Here is a 20,474-nt window from a genome sequence, read left to right on the forward strand (position 1 = left end):
GACCATGATACTGTCTTGCCATATAGCTTTTGTTTGGTCTCGTAAATTAATAATGCAATATGTAGACGGCTTTTTATAAAGCTTTACATTTTTTCTAAGAAATCAAAATTTGGATTAAGATAGTTCTAAACATTTAATGTGAAAGGAAAAGGTTGTTTTGAAGAAATTTGTTACATACTTCCTATTAGATCCCTGAGGCTGCCATTGTACAATATACAGCACTGATTTAATAAATGCTGAATAAATAAGTAAATGGGTAACCTCAAGTGTAGTGGTACAAATACTAATAGGTACGGCATAATAAATATGCAATCTTTTTGAATCTCTTAGTTTACAGCAACTAATTTATTCAGTATTGTGCTGGAAGAACATTTTCAGATGATGTAAAACATATCACTATATATACTACCTTCCAGCTACCCGTTTATGCTGCTGTATAGTACAAAAATACCAATGATAGAACAATGTTTGTCCTGTAAATTTAATTTGATATTGGACAGTTATTGTCTGTACAAACTAAAACATATATGGTTGAAACTGTTCATTATATTTGCTATTTCTGCTTCACAGATCTGTTTTAAAGTTGAGCTGATTGATCTGGCTTTGTCTTCCATTGTAAATATTGTTATGTTGTTTTCTTTGTAAAACACATCGCGTTTGCGGTTTTGGGAGACTGGCTTGAAGCTCTGTATAGTGTTTATATTTATCTGACTTGGCTTTCCATAGAGCTACTTGCAGTAAATACGTGTTCATGTAGCTCTGTGTCTGGGTTTTATTTTTAAACAAACTTTTTGGGTTTTTTCCTGTCAGAAGTGCATTTCCTCCTGCTGTGGCTGCTTTCTTCTTGAAGTGGTTTTGTCACCCTGTGTCCCTGCAGATTTGGAGAAGCTTTTAGCATTTTTTAGGGGAGTGGTTCCCAGCCTGTGTAATTTTTTCTGCCACTTAGTGTAAAAGGTAACATACAGCACAACACCCAGAAGTTTTCTTTGTCACAGATTCATAGTGCTGGTAAAGAACAGAGTTTCTGAATGAAAAAAAAAAAAATTACATAATCAGTGCCTGTTACTTTATTTTTCTGCTTTAAATGCAGAAGCCTCTGGCAGTTTTTTGTTTGTAACTTTGTCCATGACTGCATATGGAAGTTTCATGATCAAAAAGTACTAGTCCGGGAAGGAATTTTTAGCAGTGTAGTAAAGAGCTTTCTGTCTTTAGAGTTTAGGTAGAAGGGGAAAACCGTGGCTTGCCGTTTTAAGTTTTGTAGTACTACTTTGGTTTGATACATGTTAAGTAAGGTCTCAGTATGTAAAGCCAAAACCCATATAGCTATAGATCTCATAATTTCAGGTAATGCACCCACTTGTAAAAACAACTGAGCTTAAGTTGGAAAACATGAACAAAAGGTAGTGCCTTTTCAAACTCCTTACTGACATGAAGGACATGTCAATAATTCTGTAGAGAAAGAGGTTTTTTTGTCCATAGATGTGAACGTATAAGACCTCCATAAATGTGGGTGATTCCTGTGAAATGTCTTGGATTAGACCTTTCTTTCTTTAAAAACACCTGATTTAATTCTTACCCTGTTACTCAGAATAGTGCATTAAACCAACTCCCTGTGGAAGTCAAGTTCGCTGCAAGAATAGGGTTTTCCTCAAATAAGCCAAGCCCCTTACTCAGGGCCTCATTTTATAGCACGTAGCCTGTATTGGGAAGAAAAAGAGAAACAGTGCTGCTCATACATGGCAGAAACAAACAGCCCTACCAGCAGTGAACAAACAGTGAAGACTATCCAAACACTGTCAAGACTGTTGCAACAGCCTTACAATAACTGCTTTAAGAGACCTTTGACTGACTGGCTCATTGGATCTGAAATGGGCTAACTGGGGCTTTTTGGGGGGGAGAGGGGTGGTGCTGGAGGACATAGTTTTGGACCGATTTTTCAAATCCCTTTGGGTGAATTGCTGACAGAACTCTCTTGCTTCTGAAGCATGGTGAAAGCTCTCAATTAAAACCAGAAGGCAGTTAGCCTTCCTATCTGAATTTGAAGACAGGCACTAGAATACATATTAAAAGTCTTTCTTTGGGAATACAGTGACCAGTTTAATGGACCTTGCATCTCACTGAGCAACATGGTACTGGAAATAACCAAGTAACTGGGAATGAGAGCTTCATAGCAGGGAAGAAGGACCTTTTCAGAGTTACCAGGTAGCAATACAATTTGTACTGTATTTTTTCATCCCTGCATCCTCTCTTGGCTATAGCAGTAGTGTTCCCTCAAATATAAAGAAGTTTCTCTCATTTTTCTGTGAAGGGTTGTGAAGCAACATGTCTCAGGGGAGAGCAGGAGCACTGAGCTTGCTGCATGTATCTGGGAGGTAAGAACTTCTTCCCCCCACTCCCCTTTTGTTAAAGAAACGAAACTCACCAAACTCAGTGTCTTTGGTTTTCTCCTGAGTTATTAATTTACAACTCTTTAAAGCAGCGTTACAGTTACAGGAGACTGTCAGGAAATCTAGCTGTGTGCACTGCAGCTGCTTGTTGGTGCAGTAGCCTTAGCCACCATTTCTGTGCTCCACCCAGGGGCTGTAGTGAGTACCTTTACTAAAGGCAGCATGACCTAATCACTGCTCCCACCTTCTGTGAGCAATAGCATCCTGCTTTCTGTCCGTAAAATACCCTGGGAAGACTAAATTCTGGTCTCTTGCCCAGTTTTCAGCTTCTGCTTCTAGTGGAAGTAGCCGTGGCAGCAGCAGGATTACGTGTCCAGCAACAGTGCTGGACTGTCTAAAGCTTAACTTTACTGGGAAGGACCCGTTAGGAACATGGAATGCTGCTCACAGCAGTATAGTCCTAAATCTGGCAAAACCACCTTCCCTCAGCGGCATCCCTAGTTCCTGTTCTGTATAGTTCAAGCAGCCTACTGACTACAAAATACTTAAGCTAGGTGTAAAAGTATATAGGAAGTAATTGCAGAAGATAAAATTTTAGAACTCTAGCTGTTGCTTGCAAAATCAATATATCACTTTTTCCAAATTCTAAGCTACTACTTAAAATAGGTACTTCCTCCACCCTTTGATGTGAGAAGTTCTCACTAGAGAGGGGACTGACCTTTATAATAGAGGACAAAATGCTGCATGCTTAGAAGTTTCTGCTGCATGCTTAGAAGTTGCTAAAGCACAAAGTTTGCATGTAGTAGTCCAGTTCATCGTATAGAAATGTTGCTGCACTGCCCCATGTGCCCACTTCAGTTTATAGGTTGTACTTTGACCGCAAATTGTTTCAGAAGTTTAAATCCCCCCTTATAAATGAATTTGAGGTTGAAGGAAGCTTTTTGCTTTTCATCAAGGACTAGTGTAAAGGAAGATAACTGAAAAGCCTGTCTTAAGCAGAACTTTGTTCTTTAATACTAGAAGAGTGTAAATCCAAGTTACGCATAGGGTTGCTGTCTTCAGGATTTGCAAACTCATTTTCCTTTAGAAAGTTGCATTTCTTCACTCATCAGCCCAGTTGCAACGGGCAGTACCCCACGTGCAGCAAGCTTTCAAGAACAAGAACTGGGTAGCAGGCAAAGAAAGGTAACGCACTCCGAGTAAGCTTTTTTTTGACGTTATTGTTGCAGCAGGCACTTCCAGGGACTCAGGCGTGTTTCTGTTCTAGTTTTCTTTCAAAGCTATGTGGTGCCCTCGAGTGGCTACAGCGTGCAGCTTGTTCCCATACAACTGAAAATAAACAGTTGAGTTCTCTTCCAGGTTCCTGCTCAAGATTAACTAAAATAGACTAACTTTACATGATTAGTTAAGAGAATAAAAAGCTTTAGTTAAAACCAACTCAGACGTCAGGAAAAAGAGCCTTAACTGTAGATGAAGTGGTGTTCTGAGCCGGATTATGTTTAGGCTATGTTGAAGCCTATTTTAAGGCTCTAACGTACAAAACAGTTTTTTTTACTTTTTTAATAATAAATCTGCAAACACAAGCTTTTACCTGTAGTTTAATATTTATATACTGATGGATAGCACCTAGAGGCCCCAACCAACATTTGAGCCCCCTCAATGTCTCTGCCCCAAAGAGCTTACAGTCTAAGCAGTCAAGAAGAAGCAGGAGAAAATAACCACCATGTTTTCTTTTATAGATCAGTAACTCCGATCCAGCACAGGTCAAGTGATTTACCTGCTCTAAGGCACAGAATGTGTGGTGGGAGTTAGACCAACATCTCTTGAATCTCTGCTGCAGGTTTCAGTTAAAAGATGCTCCTTCCTCTCTAGACCACTTTTCTGTTAATAAAAATTAGCCCAATTGGAAATCTCAGCCTGAAGCTGATTAACGTTCTGGACTGTTCTCCATGTCAGGGTGAGAGCTGCAGGAACAGAACAGAGAATGTATCTGTCAGAAGTGTAGCTACTTGACATATTTTCATTTTCTGTGGTCATCTCACAGGTTTGGGACCTGAAGCTGCCACAAGAGTAGCTGTTCTGGGTGCTCTCTACCTTCGATGGGAATGGTAATCTCCTGTCTTTTCAATCCAGTGGGCTTTGTTTTACATGCTGTGAGAGGAGCCCAAATCTTAGAAGCAGCACTGTTTATGCACTACTAGAACAAACATGTTCTGCCCAAGTCCCCAGATAGGGAGACTTGTTGGTGAGCGCAAGACAGGGGCTGTTGGTAGGGAAGGCTGGGAGACCTCTTTCCTTTGGGAGCGCCTTGACCTTAACATCCACTCGGCTGCTGTGTTCATTTTGGGCTTCTGCAGAGCCAGCAGTAAGATAAGGGCTTGCGTTTACAAGAAAAGACTTACTATTTTATTTCAGCTTTGGTAACAAGTTCTTGACTTGGAGGTAGCAGCAGGTTCAGTTTATTTCTATATGCATCGGCAAACCAAAATGAAATGAGTTGAAGGATGCACATTGCTGAATCGCCCACTCTCTACCAACATACATAACTGCAGCTAATTGAAAAAAAGACAAAGCTATTAATACTTTGCACTTTAAACTAAAGAACTTCAGTTTCATACTTAGTTGAAAGCTTTTGAAATCAGCACCAATCTCATTGTATCACTGCCACCTGGTCAGGCATCGGTCCTATGTCTTTTGTCAAATGTGCATAAAACAAGGAGATTTCTGATGCTCCGTGTTTACAATGATAACTGAAAGGTAAGAATGAACAGCCATTAGCAGATAAATTACTTAACAGTAGTCAATAAACAAATACACTTCACTTGTATAAAGCAGTATGTTAATTCACAAGTTAAGTTGTATTGATAATTGAGGTGGCAATATACAACAAAAATATTAAAGTATCATCACTTGAAAAATAGTCTTGCTTTGTCAGGGAGCTCTGTTTATACATAAGGGTAAATGAAACAGCACTGACCAGAGAAGCTGAACAGTCATGCATACAAAAAGTGATCACTTTTCAGCTATTGCACAAGTAGTGACACTCTAAGACATACACAGTAGGATTCTTACAAAATGACATCAGAAAGACTGCATGCACCATCTTTCAAGGCCTTATGTGAACTATACATACACAAGAGCTGCTGTATACTGTAAATACATTGTGGATGTGTATAAATTCACATAAGATTAAAAGATTAATTTGTAAATAGGAAAGTTTCCACCAGCTCATGCTTTATTTTATTCAGAAGGTTTCTTAGCGTGTACACTATATTTTGGATAAAATGCATGACGCCACTTCAGAGTAGAGGTTTCATGTAAGCATAGTCTTAAATGCTTTGGTAACTGGATAGTCCCACAGAACAGGTTTTGTTAAACCAAACTGACTACTAAAATGTGAATGTGACTTCTACTCAGAAAAGAAGGATATAGAATATGGCTAATAAACGGACATATTTTCACAAGATAGAAAAAAAAACCTTTTCAAGTGGATCGGGATTTCTAAGCACAAACAAAGCGACTGATAGCATGGTGTACAACATTTAAAACCCTGATCAAAATTACTTCTGAATAATTGTGCATTCCCCAAATATATCAGGTTGGCAACTGAGGAAGGAAATGAAATATTAAAATGAATAAGTTGGCATAGGAGGGGTAAATTCTCTCTGTACCACAAGTTTCATAATAAAATACTGCCATATGTTTTAATTTTAGACATAAGCGTTTTTATATCAGAGTTTGGTTTGTTTCTAAATGACTGAAAGTTTCAACTAAAAAGGTGTTTACACAATATACACATTTCATTACTTACAAAGAGAAATAAGCTTAAAATTTCATATTAAAAACCTGGGATACAGTAGGGTTAGTAGCACCATGAAAAATGTTTTTCAGAACTGCAGTCTTGTTATTTTAAACATACTCAGTGCGTTGTGTTTTTCTTTATTCTCTTGGTTGATCAAAAAGGTGCCATTTTGGTACAGGGAGAGAAATGAAAAATTTCATCTTCTGATCCTTTGTGAACCTCAAGTGTTCTTTTCTGTTTCCAAGAGGTCAATTCTTTCATCTTAGTCCTGTTGTCAAATATGTACCAAACAACCCTTAGTTTGGCACATGAGTGAGGTACACTTGAATTTGCATGGTTAAAACAGTTTGGATTTGTTTCTTCTTTTCTTTCTGCACAGTAGCACCATTGTTGCAGCTGGAAGACAGTGCATCTTAGGAATTTTCAACTGTTTTATAAAACATTCTCCAAGATGTTACGTCTTCTTCATGCAAACTTGACAACGACTAATACGCGTCCTCAAGTCTCCAGCTTTCAGTGTCTCTGACTGAGGTTTACTGGTTGACAGACACAAAGGTAAGGTTAGGTTAGCTTTTGCTTCATTTACAGAGCTGTTCCTTTAAACTTCTACTTAACTGTTATCTTAAACCGTGAATTGAGTCATCTTTCTGTATGTTCTCAACACCAGGCGACAGATGCTCAGTTCTGTCCAGTGTCTCAGTACGCACAATTTACGTTCATCAGCTACTTCAGTCTAGCATATGATGTAGCACAAATACCAAACGGAGTGGAAGGTGAATTTTGTACGTTTGAGAAAGTATTTCTGGGGTCTTTGTTTGTAGCCTTTGGGTTTCTCCGTGGAAGGGTACTTTCACAACCCATAAAAAGGACTGCTAGCAATAAGATTGTATTTAAGTGATGGCTTTACTGAAGTATGTATTTATATTCTGAAAGGGTAGGGAAGTGGGAGATTAACATAACAAATTTGTGTAATATGTGTGTACACACAGTAAGTCCAATTCTTAAAAGTTTCTTCTAAAAAAATAGAATAAAAAAGGACATGGTGTTTATGGGAGACAGAAAACTCAGAGGTGCATGGTAGTTATTAGTAGGCAGTTTTCAGTAGTGAACTACCAGTGATCAACTACCCTGAAAACAGCGATAACTATTTAATGCACATTAAGTATCGTGGTTGTAGGTGTTACACAAAACTAACTTAGGGGCCACTACTGCTATGTAACACAGCGCACATTGCCAGCTCTGTACCACAAAGCTACGTTTTTCAATTGGGTGGCAGTGGCAGAGTATTTATTAGGTTTTTATCAAGGCAGTAGCAATTAATTCTATGAAAGGAGATGATTTTTTCAACGAAAAATTATTTTGCTAGTTAAGTTGAAAGGGAAAAAGTTTGAGGAGCTGATAGTCATCTGCTGAAATGCTGACTATAGAGAATCTGAGGACAGAATGTCCATTGTCTTCCTTGCAGCCAAAATGTCATCCTAATTCTTCTGCAAAGTACTGGAAAAAATGCTTGCCATGGAGGGTGTGAAACCTCCTTCACCCAAGACTTTTAAAAACAGGTTGTATGAGCATCTGCCTTAAAAGGTTTAAGTAGAGTTGATCTTGCCCTTCATACCTGTCCCTTGTATGTCTGTGAACTACATTTGAGTCTATTGAAAGGCCTGGCAAGAACAAAACCCAAATACAGTAACTATAGTAGGACCACTTTCAGAGAAGGTACTACTAAATGGGAGTAAGAATTGACATAAAAAGAATCTGACTTCTTGGCAAAACAGAATGTTCCCTAGCAAGTTTTTACATAATATTAAAGGCTTACCAAGGAAACACTGGAAAAACTGGTTGTGAGGGGAAAACAAGCAAAATTATTTCCCTATGCCCCTGTAAACAAATCTCTTTTGATCTTCAGAATAAATTCAGTTTCCTAAGCTTTCATTTTGGAATAAAGCAATATACAAGGTTTTCTTACCTGAACATTTCTGACACCTCAACAGTTGCCAGCCAGAAACTATATGAATTGGCATAGTAGTTACAAGTGCCACGACCATGGCATTCAATAAACGGAGCTGAGCGGAATTCCTCTAAACAGGATCCAGGCGATGCCAAGGCCTGTCCAGAGCCCTCTGCTCCAGCACTAGTGTGCTGGTGTAGGCGAGGAGGAAAGAAACACACAAACAAGAATCTTACAGTAGGTGCTAAAAAGGAAATAGCACAGCATTCAACTACTAGCAGAGCCACTGTTCATTCTCGGTTGAGATAATGCAGTGTGAGGCACCTCCATAAATATCAGTTACACTGGGCTCTGTGTACACGAAAGTCTCTGTTAATCTTTGCTACCACAGTTAGTAATTGAAAGAAAAGGTTTTTGCATGACAACCATCGTAGGTTTTAACAAAGTCCTAAAGCAGCTAGTTGAGGACACACGTGGGTACTAGCCACTTCTGGAGTAGGAGGCAGTTCTTACCATCATGAAAGAGTAACCAATCCAAAGGGAGTCCCAGCCTGAAGGACACGAAGGAATCTGAATGGTCTGACTGTGGACAGCTATCACCATAGCCGGAGCTTCACACACAACGCATCTGGACAGAGGGGAAGCAGCAGAGAAACACGTGATATTAAAATATAATAGGAGTGTGTTTTGTTAAGAATTCTTACATAAAGAAAGGGAGGAAAACTAGCCTGTGAGAGGCTGTCCTATTAATCTAGACTTCTACTTCTCATGTATTTTGTAACTCCAATAAGACAGTATTTTGGAGTGCAAAATCCACCTGTATTTCCACTAACAACCATTGGGTAAAACATTGAAGCAGTTCCTGAAACAAAACCTGGAAGCTCGAAGTCCCCAAGTAAAGGCCTTAATCCTAGAGCTAATGGCACTCATGTTCCCTTTCTGGTTCGTGGCAATCTTGCACTGCTGACTACATAGCTTCCTCAGTCAAGGAGAGCTCTTACAGCCTTTCAGCCTCTAATTATCACTGCTGCATGTAGACAGACCTTTTAAGACAACGAATACTTTAAAACAAGCTGTTTTCCTGGTATTTCCCAGAGCAAAACATGACAAATTCATCTTCTAATATCCAACCTGCATGTTGGACATACATGGATATTAAAATATTATATTTTAATATAATCCAGATATTCAAAAAGAGACCCGAGAGCCTGCTTTGTCTCACCGGCTAATGAATGGCTGGATGCTTTGCCCAGTCAGCGGCTCCATGCTCATCGGCATTGGCTCTGGGGTTGATAGCCAGTAGGAATAGTCATTCCTTGACGCAAAATTACAAACATTGTTGATGTTGCAGAACATGAAAGGCATGGTGCTGAAACGTCTAAGACAGCTCCCAGCAGTACCTACAGAGTAAGATACAAAGCGAAGTTTTCACTACATTGCTTTTTATAGCAATTCTTTGAGAACAGTAATTGTGTATTTTTCCTCTCCCCCTGTGAGTGCACAGCATGTGCTATCAAATTGTCACATGTGGGAAAAACTTAACTTTTCAAGTTTTGGTTTACATTCTTTCATCCTGAATTATAAAGTGCAGCCTCCTACCTATAGGAGGTAGTAGATCTTAATATGCAATCCCCATCCTCATCTAAGAAACCTCTTAAGACTACGTTCAGAGACCCAGAGCATTTGAGGAAGCAGCTACAACCTCTTTCACCTTAAAGACACAGCATGCAGAATGTCTCACCTAAATCCTGGCCATGTGCTCTCTCATTTCCTTGCACATATAGAAGAGAGAATCCGTCATATATTCTTGACGTTCCTTGTGGACATAGCGGTGTATCCCTGGTCTGGCTGTGCCGAGTTATAAGGAATCCGTGAGCAACAGAAGCTGTTCCAGGAGGACCGGGTGGGCCTTGTAAGCCATCAGGACCAGGAGGTCCCTGTATTCCTCGTGAACCTGTTCACATGAGAGAAACACAACACACAGTATTTATTAACACCATTTCTTGCTCTTTTAGGACTAACGTAGCTCTGAGAGGTAGCACGGTCTTGTGATTAAGGTGCTTTTGAGTTGGGGGCCCTCGGTATCTGCCAGCACCATCTTCCTCAAATTTTTTTCATGTAAGCTTTGTTAAATCACTGAGGCTGTCATAGCTAGTTACAAAATAACAGTGCAGCTTCCCTGTGTTGTAGGGGTATCGTGAAGTTAAATACATTCAGAGCTGTGGGGTACTAAGGTAACAACTGCAGTTGACATGACGGCCACTGGAATGAGTCCAAATCAGCTTCCCAATTCCAAAACACATTTATCTGTGTATGCAGCTTAGTAAGATAACATTGAAACATCTTGCCCAAGATCACAAAATAAATGGCAGAGCCAGAAACAGAAGCAAGTCTCACTCTAGGACATGCTGTCAGAACACCTGAGCAAAGCCCACCAAAATGAACAGAAAAGCTGCAGTTAGTTTTGGAGCAGGTTACAAAACATGGAAGTAAGGCTAGAACAACCTCAAGAGAGCAAGAATGAGTCATATTACTGAGAAAGGTATCAGAAAAGACATTTGTTCTTGAACAGCAAAAAATCAGAAAATGTAACTACAAATATTTAAACTATGTTATTCCACAGTCATTATTTACAATTTTTCACTAAAATAATGCTAACTGATTTCATAGAGCTACTCAGAGAAAAAGGAAAAAAGGCATTGTGGACTTTTGTACTGTTTTGTACAGTTAAGTTTAAATTCTAATACTTTTTCTCACAAGTTGCAATATATAGCTACTTAATATGTGTTATCTTCTATAGAAAATTGTTCCAGTGCCTAGTCTGATTTCTTTCATCAAATCATAATTCAGTAATTCTAAGCAATAGCTACATAGTAGCCTTTGGTGAAATTCTTTCCTTCATGAAGTCTGTTTTTCCCCATTCATGATTTCCATGCAAAATTAAAATGATTTTACTGATTTCTCTCCTCTGTTTTTTTACTATCTTCATTATCTCCTGTGCATCATCTGTGCTGCAAAGGGGATGCCATTAAGCTTGAGATAAAGCACTCTACAGTATTATTCAGCAATGATTGGCAATGTGCTGGTTCCAAAAATATTCCAAACCAAAGTATGTTCAGCTGTTTGTAATGTTTTTGCATTAAGAAAATCCTAAAATTGTGGTTTTATTATTCTTCTCATGAGGCAAAGATCTCACTTTCCAGTATTACCCTGCACTCACAAAAGGGAGCATCTCTTTTTCCACTGGGTCCTCATAGGATAAACACCATACCTGGTTGGCCTGGAAGACCTCTCTCTCCTTTACGTCCTGCTGGACCATCAAAACCAGGTAGTCCATCTCGCCCTGGGTCACCAGGATGACCAATTGGACCTAGAATAGACAAATGCATAACTGAAATAAAAGCTCTTGAATTCTTACTACGGAAATCTTTAAATTGTCTGGGACTCATCTGTTGTTTCTTCATGATACATTAGACAAGAAGAGACCGTTAAACCAGATGTATATGGCAGAACCTTACATTTATCTATTACCTCTTGCTGGATTCAGTAACTCGTCTCTGCAGCCTATGCCAAGTGACTCGCATTGCAACCTGCAGTCAGCTATACTCTTAGTCCTTTTCTCTGCAGCCACCTAGGATCATACCTGGCAATCCCTGTGGCCCCGGTAATCCAGGTGGCCCTTTCAACCCAGGCTGTCCTGGAGAACCCGGGGGACCAGGGTCACCTTTGACAACAATGCTTCGTCCGATGGTACCTGGTAAACCTGGTGGACCTAAGAGAAAGCACTTCGTATTAGATAAACCAAGGTGGAAAAAGGGCATTAGAAACAGTTTCTGTTATTCTTTCTTGCAAAGGTAGGAGCCAAGAGCTGTATCAATGCAAAGAAGAAGTGTATACATAAAGCAAAAAAGTGCTCTTGGTGACACCCTCCCTCCCCCCCAAGAACAGCTCTTCCAGGGGTCGATCCATATAGACTGTATACAGAGTATAAAACACGGTAGGATTACTTGTAGGGCTAAAAAGTATAGCCTGAAATTGTGTTTAAGCTGTTGCTCGCTTAACTACTTTCATTGCTGACTGAGACTGACTCAGTCCTACATCTGTGTAACAAATCCTACTGGCAGGGAGCAAAAGTGACAATAACACTACCCAGGACTCCTACCTGGTGGGCCTGGCAGTCCTTGACTGCCCGTGAGGCCAGCGGGTCCTGCAGGTCCAGTGGGACCCTTCATACCTGAAACATCAAATTCACACAGTTACACAGCGAAAGAACATGCTGTCTTAGAAAATTTGCTGCAGGAATGGCCCAAATCAGGCTGCTTTTCTCCCTGCGAGGCTGTTATTGTATCTGGAGGTTTTCACTTGAAATGCTAGTTAAATACCTGTGAATACCCAGTTAAATACCTGGGAATCCTGGAACGCCTGGAACCCCGGGGTCACCCTTCATTCCGTTCAGACCTGGACGACCAGGATCCCCCTGAACAGAACAGCTTCATGTTATTCACTCATCTCCTCAGCAGTTTCAGAAAAACAGATGGAAAAGGTGGCTGGGGGACAAATTAGCACACTTTGGGATTGTGAACTAGTGCTCTGAAGGGCTGAGGCCATGCATTCCGCTCCCTGCACTGGGTGTTGTCAGAGAATGCTGTAACATGAAGTGTACATTGGCAGCTCCAGCTCCCATGGGAATATAATGGGGACAACCTGCCCAGATACTGGGGGATAATTAAGGAAAAGACCCTCTTACTTGCTGCAAGACAGGGTGTTTGCTACTGGATTGTGGCTTTTATTTTACCATGATAAACTACACATTCCACACAAATATATTCCATTTTTACTGCATTTAAAAATAAGCCAGGGGGGAAACTCCATTTCTTGTCCTACCTGACGTCCAGGTGGTCCTTGATCTCCCTTTTGACCAGTGAGGCCAGGTGGGCCAGGTTGACCTGGGTTCCCTTTTTCCCCTTTAAGTCCTCCATTGCCTGGTGGCCCTCGTGGACCTTCTGGGCCTGGTGGACCTTAACATTGCAGAACAAACATGCATCTATGAGTACTTATCAACCATTCTCCCCAAGTTTGTGCCTCCAGTGTAAAAAAAAAAAAAAAAAAAAAAAAAAATTTGGCGTGACTTCCCAGCTCTATTTCAATGCTGAATTCAGGGTAAACTAAAAGGGAAACAAATAGAGGGATTATTTGCACTACCCAAATCAGGAACCAAGGCTCCTTATCTAGCTGATGAAGAGAAGCAGGTCTTTCCAGAAGGCAGTGCAACTCAGCTGCTTTCGAAGCTTCCCAGTGACCAGACCAGTGCCTTTAGCAGGAGCCAAGAAACCCAAAATTAGATGGTACAAATATCCCCTCTGCTGACCTGCATTACATTCACCATCTCTTAAGTGCTGTCTTAACAGACTGAATTCCTTTCGAAAGCCAGCCTCAACAGTGTAAAATATTGCTGCTTTTTTGCTGTTAGAATTTGATGTACCTATTCAGGAGCCTCGTATATACTGCCTACTGACTGCTGGGCAGCAGGAAGCCCATCATTCTGCCTTGCCTACATAATAATCTGAGTTGCAGAAACTTCCTTATGTTGAATGATTCTCCCTCCAACTGATTTGTCTATCCTTAGTAGAATTACTCTGTGTAAATCCAGTAGAGGAACTGGGCTGATCTTTAAATCTTTTCCCTTTGCTACAGCCACATTAATCCAAAGCAAAGCAGTGGGTTTAAAAGAAACTTAGGTTTTTTGGAGAACTAAAAGATGAGACCTTTATGCCACCATCTAAATAGAAGGTAACCAACATTAATTTGTGGCCAAACAAACTGTAAGCAAGTGCAGCAAACAGCTAATAACATTTTACAAGTCAGATCTCATAATTGGATTAACAAAAGGATCTCTTTGCAGGACAGTGCTATGACATTTTCCCCTGTAGTACAACAAATCTAGTAACATTTACCAGTGTGCTGGATTTTCACTTTTTCTGCAACCTCGAATAATTTAACATCTCCTTTGACATTCTCATAGTCTATATTGAGTGGATAAATCTGATGAGTTGAATTTCTGCATGCAAATCTGAGTATAAATTTCTTCCAAAATTTTTCTTTTTAAAATCAACAGCAATTTTGTATCAAATTTCAAACATAACCTGTAGCAGTTTCAGCTACAGAAAACATCCCATCATGCAAGGATTTTTTGTCTTCATTTTGCTCTTTTATACTGGTCTAGTACTGTACACATGCAAAATAATAACAGGTTACCATCTGAGGCATGCTAATCAAACACACACAATCTGCAGGGTAACCGTAGTCCTTAAAAAGATAATCATAGAATTACAGGAAAACATCCGTTTCTCTTACATCAAGTGCAACGCAGTAAAATAAATTGACCGAGTTAAGAGTCTAACCTGGAGGACCTGGAAGGATCAGAGTTCACCAAAGCCCAATGATCGATGTTAGAAGGGTCAGACATCACACAGTACAAAACAAGATTACTAGTTAGAAATAGTACAGATGACAGCATATACACTACACAACCACCCATTTCACCAGCACATTTTGTATTTGCAATATAATCCACATGCATGCATAAAACCATACATGAATACACAACGATACGTATTTTCAGATACAAGTTATTCTGGTGACTAGGTTCTAAGACTAATTTGACACTTCATTTAATAGCAAACTTAAAACTTTACTAAAGAAAGTGTTATTGCTCTAACATTACAGCTGGGGCCTGTGACTGGTTAGTCCTACTCACAATGGGGTTTGGACTACGTAACCATTTCACTGACAATATTCCACTGCACAGGGCTTGGAGCTCGGCAAATATGCAGGTAAATTGTGGCTGACAACTTACTCTTGAGCAAAATTCTGCTTTGGGCAGGGGGAAGCATGATTAACAGAAGGACCTATCCCCACTAATCAGGTATGAGCCTCAACTATCTGTGAATGCAATTGCAGGACTGAAAAGTAGGCTTATACCCTCTTCAAAACGGTAAGCAGGATTGACATGGATCAAAAGGGCTGCAAATGCTTTAAGTAAAAAGACAACAGAACTTACAAATTTAGACTTTGTTGTCTTTACTGTTGGCATTATTTTTTCTTGATAAAAATACCCCAAGATGATAATTTACCTTTTTAATGTTATTATGGAGAATGGCATGTGATAACATCCTTGGAAAAATCATTTAAATGCCCTCTTTCAAACGGTAAACTGGTTGTCCCTACCATGCTCCTGAATTAATACCTGTCTTAGCTCCTGTGCCACTTGCATCTTTCATGTCAGTGAAATGATTTAAATATATCAACATATCACCATGCAATTTGCAGTTAAAACCGACAATAAATACACAGCAGATTTACCTCAATGCACTATTTCTTACATATTTGGTAAATTATTTTGAATACTAGTTGTTAAAAATAATGACATGGACACTTCATTATTACTGTTAAGTACTTACAAACTATATGTCACTGTTGGACAAGTTTTGCTATGATTTATAAGTCTGCCCTGTATTCATTGATTATTGAATTCTGTCTGAGCACAGTCACAGGGTAGAACAAAACATGAAGCAATTGATAAGCTTCTCTCAGCCTTCTTTGAAAGTGTGGTTACTGCTTGTGTAGCCACAGTTTAATTAAAGCGTAAAGCCACACTCATTTTTTTACATGACTGCATAAAGCTAGGATTCAGACATCAGGGACTACCACATTTGCTGCCTCACAGTGCTTAGGACAGCACACCAAGAAAACTCGAATGTATTCCTTTATTTAATTTTTGTGACAGTTCTTTTCTTCTTGAAAGTCATCATAGCAAAACCTAAAGAGATCATTATTATTAAATAGATATACCAAGTCATTTTCAATCTAGACACAGATTCTTCCCAAAGAGCTGGCTTGTGCTGATATGCTAAAATTACAATAAGCTTGTGAGAAGTACCGTGTTCTGACCAATCCTCTTCCACTGCCCTAGCATTAGGGAGGGGAGGGCTGTATGCTTCATTTTCATTAAATACGTGTTAAAGGAAGAGCTCTCCTCATTTCCTTTAAATGTGCTGGTGAGGCAAAACAATGGAAAGAAGAGTTTCTCTGCACTGCAAAGTTACAATGCTCTAAGTTGGGCATGTAAAGCATCACTCAGACGCTGCTGCTATAAAAGAAGCATCTAATTTATTTAAGTCACTCGAGAGCATCCAAAATCAACAGTAGCAGGTGTTACAAAAATGAATACTGTCACTTGCCCAAGCTGCAAGAGACAATTATGCAGCAGATGAAGGAGGACAGTGCAATATGCTTTTTAAAAAAAGATGAGAAACAGTATATATTGTTTTCAACTGCACTGAAAATAAATACACTAAAACAAGTTTCACAGTTGGGGACACTTTATAAAAGCCTTGCAAATCTGGACCCACGTGATCTTCCACTATGGGGAGAGTAACACTACGTCCTTCCAATGTCAGTCCTACAACAACATGGAGGAAGAGTCTGAAAGCCAACTCTGAGCTTTTCTTTTCTACCACAAATTAAGAGGTATGTCTGAAAAATGACTCAGCCTATCTACATTGACACACTACAAAAGTATATACATTCATTTTCATGCAAAGTTATTATTTTGGAGTTAAGGGGCTAACCTGAGGGACCTGGGAGTAGGGGGTCAGAGTTCACCAAGGTCATCATTAGAACAATGGGAAAAACATCAAAATTGTTAGAAATATCAACAAGCTAACATATTCAACTAAACCTTTCTTTTTAGATTTAGCTCAATATTCCTTTACAAACAGTATGCAAAACACCAAACTATTATTATTCATAGCAATGAAAACAGATATGTGGAGTAACAGCAATGTTGTGTTGCCCTGGAAATGGCTTAATTTTATAATCAATAAATCTGACTCAACACCATCTATCAATGTTTGTTTTAGGGGCAACTCAACTGAAGTCAGAGAGTTACATCCTGTTTGACTTCATCACTTTCACTTATCTTAGAATATACCCAGAAGTCAACAACAAACAGTATACACATACAGCTTCTGGTTTTATTTATGTCCCTAGAAGGGGGGTAATTTGACAGCCACACAGCTGCTTTTATGACTGCCTTATGTTGAAATGTTACAAAATCAGCGTTCCAACAGTAGTCTGTGTTATCATTTGAAACAAAAGGCTGGAGTGCTGATTGTTCCAGAATTGCAATAATAGTTTGGTTTATCCACATTAGTTCACGCATAACTGAGCAAAACAAATACTTCACTTTATACATTACATGCAACAAAAACGGAAATAAGAGAACGAAAGAGAAAAAGAGAAAAAGAGAGAGAGAGAAAACATGGCTGAGCAGAACCTCTCTGGTTGTTTCCCCCTGCCAATGTTCATAAAACTGCACAAAATGAGTCCCACCATTCCTCTGATGAGCTGAGCTCCTCATAACCAGTTGATCAGAGTCTGTAAGCACCTGATTTATACACAGAAGTGTGAACAGGATGAGAAGCTCCATAAAAACACCAATGCTACAGCAGAGCATGGAATCTCAGTTGGTAGTTTTATTATACATCAGGAGCTGCTTATCTGTTGGGTTTTTTTGGTGGGGCGGTTTTGTGGTTTGGAGTTTTGGGGCTTTTTTTGAGTTTGGAAATATCCTCCGTATAAGAATCTTTTAAAAAAGAAGGCCTATACTTTTATGGACCAACTAGCTTCCTGTGCCAAAATTTTAATTGCTGTACCACTGTACATATAGAAAAAATATCTTTGGAAGTTCTTGACATCTAGGATGTCTTAGGCCTTCAGGCCACAGCATCCCACCATCTCATATCGCTTCACTCCTCCTCCCACTTGCCCCAGCTGTAACTCTAGCCACAGTGAGCAGCACTGGGATTACTTGTCCCATACTCCTACCTGCCAGTGAGCAACTAGGCAGAAGAGGACAAGGCTACACGGAAAGTGGAAAGTAAATTACGACTATCAACTTCATTGACTGCTTAGAGCCCCTGGGGCACAGCAGGGAGTAAGTTCCTCCAGGAGAAAGGGGGAAGGCGTGCACTCCTCCTTCCACTAACCACATAGGAAACCACGAGGAAATTGTGACTGGCTGTGAATTATTAACCCACTCGGTTGTTCCGCACCAGTCACATAAAAAGCAGGTTTAGGATATAACACAACTCAAGCATTTTTACTAGGACTAAAAGAAAACCTCATTATACCGGCAAACAGCACCCCAGTTTTAAGGAGTTATAAATTAAAACCAAATGTTGTTTATAATGACTCATTTTTTAAATACACAGTTGAGAGAGATGAATTCATAGCCTACTCTGCACAAGAGAAAAGTTCATACTGCCATTGAGAACAATCAAATACTACTCAGTTCCAGTTCTAGTGAAAATATTTTGATAAAATTCCATTCTAAAAATGTTTTTCGGTGGGATTACCTTCTGCTGTATCAGAAGCAAGCACAAGAAAAAGCAAATCTTAAAATCTTCCCAGGTATGTACTGCAAAACTAAACCCTCCCTTGATACCCCAAAATGAACAATATATGTGTAGCAGCTATTTTACAAGTGTACTAACTCAAAACTAACTTCCCCAAACAAATCTCTGAATAACAGAAAAATCTGAGGCCAGAGTTTGAGGGCAATAAATAAAAATAACCATTAGTACATAAAGAAAAAAACCTGTAATCAACCAATAGCTTGGTTTGAAAGTAGTCTCTTTTTAGGAGAATATCAAGCATGTTAAGTGAGATGAGTCTTGCTGGTGGCAAAGTACTTCTGGACTCAAGATACAGCAATAAGCTTGAGCGAGAGCTGTGATAGGTTCAGAGTTTTCAAGAGCAGTACCTAAATGTAATCAGACATCTATGACACAAACTAGAAATCAAATTCTAACACGTTCCAGGGAGTTGCTCAGCAATGTTAACTCAGTATAGTGTTTTTTTCATTCCCAGAATTAGTTGGTGCAGGAACAAAATGCAAACATGGAATGGAAAGATGAACATGGCATGATGGTGCACTGAGTCCATGGGAGCCGCAGGACACAATGGAGCAATGACTTATGTTACATGACACGAAGATGAAGAGACAGCTATCCAATTTGATCATGCTGTGATGCTAGCGTGAATTTGATTTTCATGACTCTTAAAATGATGGGGTTTGTTACTTTTGGTTTTTTGTGTGCGATGACATTTGCTGATCACGTGACAATACTGCAAAGGTATCAGATGTTCAAAAGTCGATATCGTGCTCGCTAGATGATTACTGTGACAGCATGCGGAGAATCTCCCGTTTATTAATGCATTAGATTTTTGCTGCCAGGTATCAGAAATTAAGAGAAACTGAGGGTGTTTTATTTTTAGATACTGTTACTTTTGGCAACAAAATCCTCTGGTTGCCCACAAACATAAAGTCCTACGCCATGAGGCTTGAACTTATCCGTCCAAATAAATTGAGAAAGTTTAAAAGCTGATAACCTACCAGCAAAATGTGAAAGTACTGGCAGACGTTGATAGGTATGGATCATGCTCTTACCTGGCCTTCCTGGAACACCTGGTGGGCCAGGGCTACCTTTAGGACCTTCCAGAGGTGGCCCTGGTAATCCTGGTGGACCTGGTGGACCCTGTAGACCAGGGAATCCCTGGAAACCTGGTTCTCCCTTCAGACCTGGAAGTCCAGGGGGCCCCGGTGGGCCAGGTAACCCCAGTTCTCCTTTTTGCCCTGTAAAATCAAACAGCCACGTTTATGAATACCGTTATAAATTGATATGCAAAAAACTCCACATGCCAATTTGCAGAGCCATCTCTCTGTCTTGCAGAAGGTGCAAGTCTGACCACAACTCGCCTCATTTGCACAGTGAGACCATATACAAATGGTTGAACATTCAGAAAAGAGTTAGGACTAATAATTTTTGCAGGAGAAAGTGCTACAGCTTCTGACATACTAAAAGGTCTTACTAAGTCTCACTTCACTACTCAGTGATGCTGTAATTCATAAGCATCCTCTGAGTTTGTAAGCCTACAAGCAATGCTTTCTGTGTAGAAATCTGTCAATATTAAGACTTAATAATTTTGAGACACTGCTGAAAGTTAAAGATATACTTGCCAAATTTTCAAATAAGCTTGAGGGATAAAGGAGCTTTAATGCTACTGGAAAGCTTAGGTTGTGAAGTTGCTTTTGAAAATATAGCAAGCAGCTATATCTTCAAAGCAGCTTCATTTGTCATCTGTTGTATGAATGCTTTATTTACTGAGACAGATCAGCAAAGTTCCACACAATGCAGTAGACTATAATCCTGTGTGGATTTATCCTGTGTGCATAATTGCTAATTTACAAAATTCAGTAGTCAGTAATGAGTAT

The 20,474-nt window shown here is 39.6% G+C and overlaps 1 protein-coding gene across 1 annotated transcript in view; it reads right to left on the reverse strand.

Moving 5' to 3' along the window:
- Positions 1-5,770: 5,770 nt before the first annotated feature.
- COL4A5 (collagen, type IV, alpha 5) overlaps positions 5,771-20,474 on the reverse strand; it is a 57,818-nt gene continuing 43,114 nt past the window's right edge. The window contains exons 40-52 of the mRNA XM_010296685.1: positions 19,650-19,835; positions 16,768-16,776; positions 14,539-14,547; positions 13,022-13,155; positions 12,542-12,614; positions 12,300-12,371; positions 11,781-11,909; positions 11,409-11,507; positions 9,879-10,091; positions 9,360-9,537; positions 8,651-8,765; positions 8,156-8,328; positions 5,771-6,725 (exon numbers count right to left, since the gene is read on the reverse strand). Of these exons, the coding sequence (XP_010294987.1) occupies positions 6,644-6,725; positions 8,156-8,328; positions 8,651-8,765; positions 9,360-9,537; positions 9,879-10,091; positions 11,409-11,507; positions 11,781-11,909; positions 12,300-12,371; positions 12,542-12,614; positions 13,022-13,155; positions 14,539-14,547; positions 16,768-16,776; positions 19,650-19,835 (1,472 nt within the window). The 3' untranslated portion in view covers positions 5,771-6,643. The remainder of the gene's footprint in view (positions 6,726-8,155; positions 8,329-8,650; positions 8,766-9,359; positions 9,538-9,878; positions 10,092-11,408; positions 11,508-11,780; positions 11,910-12,299; positions 12,372-12,541; positions 12,615-13,021; positions 13,156-14,538; positions 14,548-16,767; positions 16,777-19,649; positions 19,836-20,474) is intronic.

The sequence above is a fragment of the Phaethon lepturus genome, unplaced genomic scaffold, assembly GCF_000687285.1.
Source record: "Phaethon lepturus isolate BGI_N335 unplaced genomic scaffold, ASM68728v1 scaffold4851, whole genome shotgun sequence".
In the NCBI taxonomy this organism is placed as follows: domain Eukaryota; kingdom Metazoa; phylum Chordata; class Aves; order Phaethontiformes; family Phaethontidae; genus Phaethon; species Phaethon lepturus.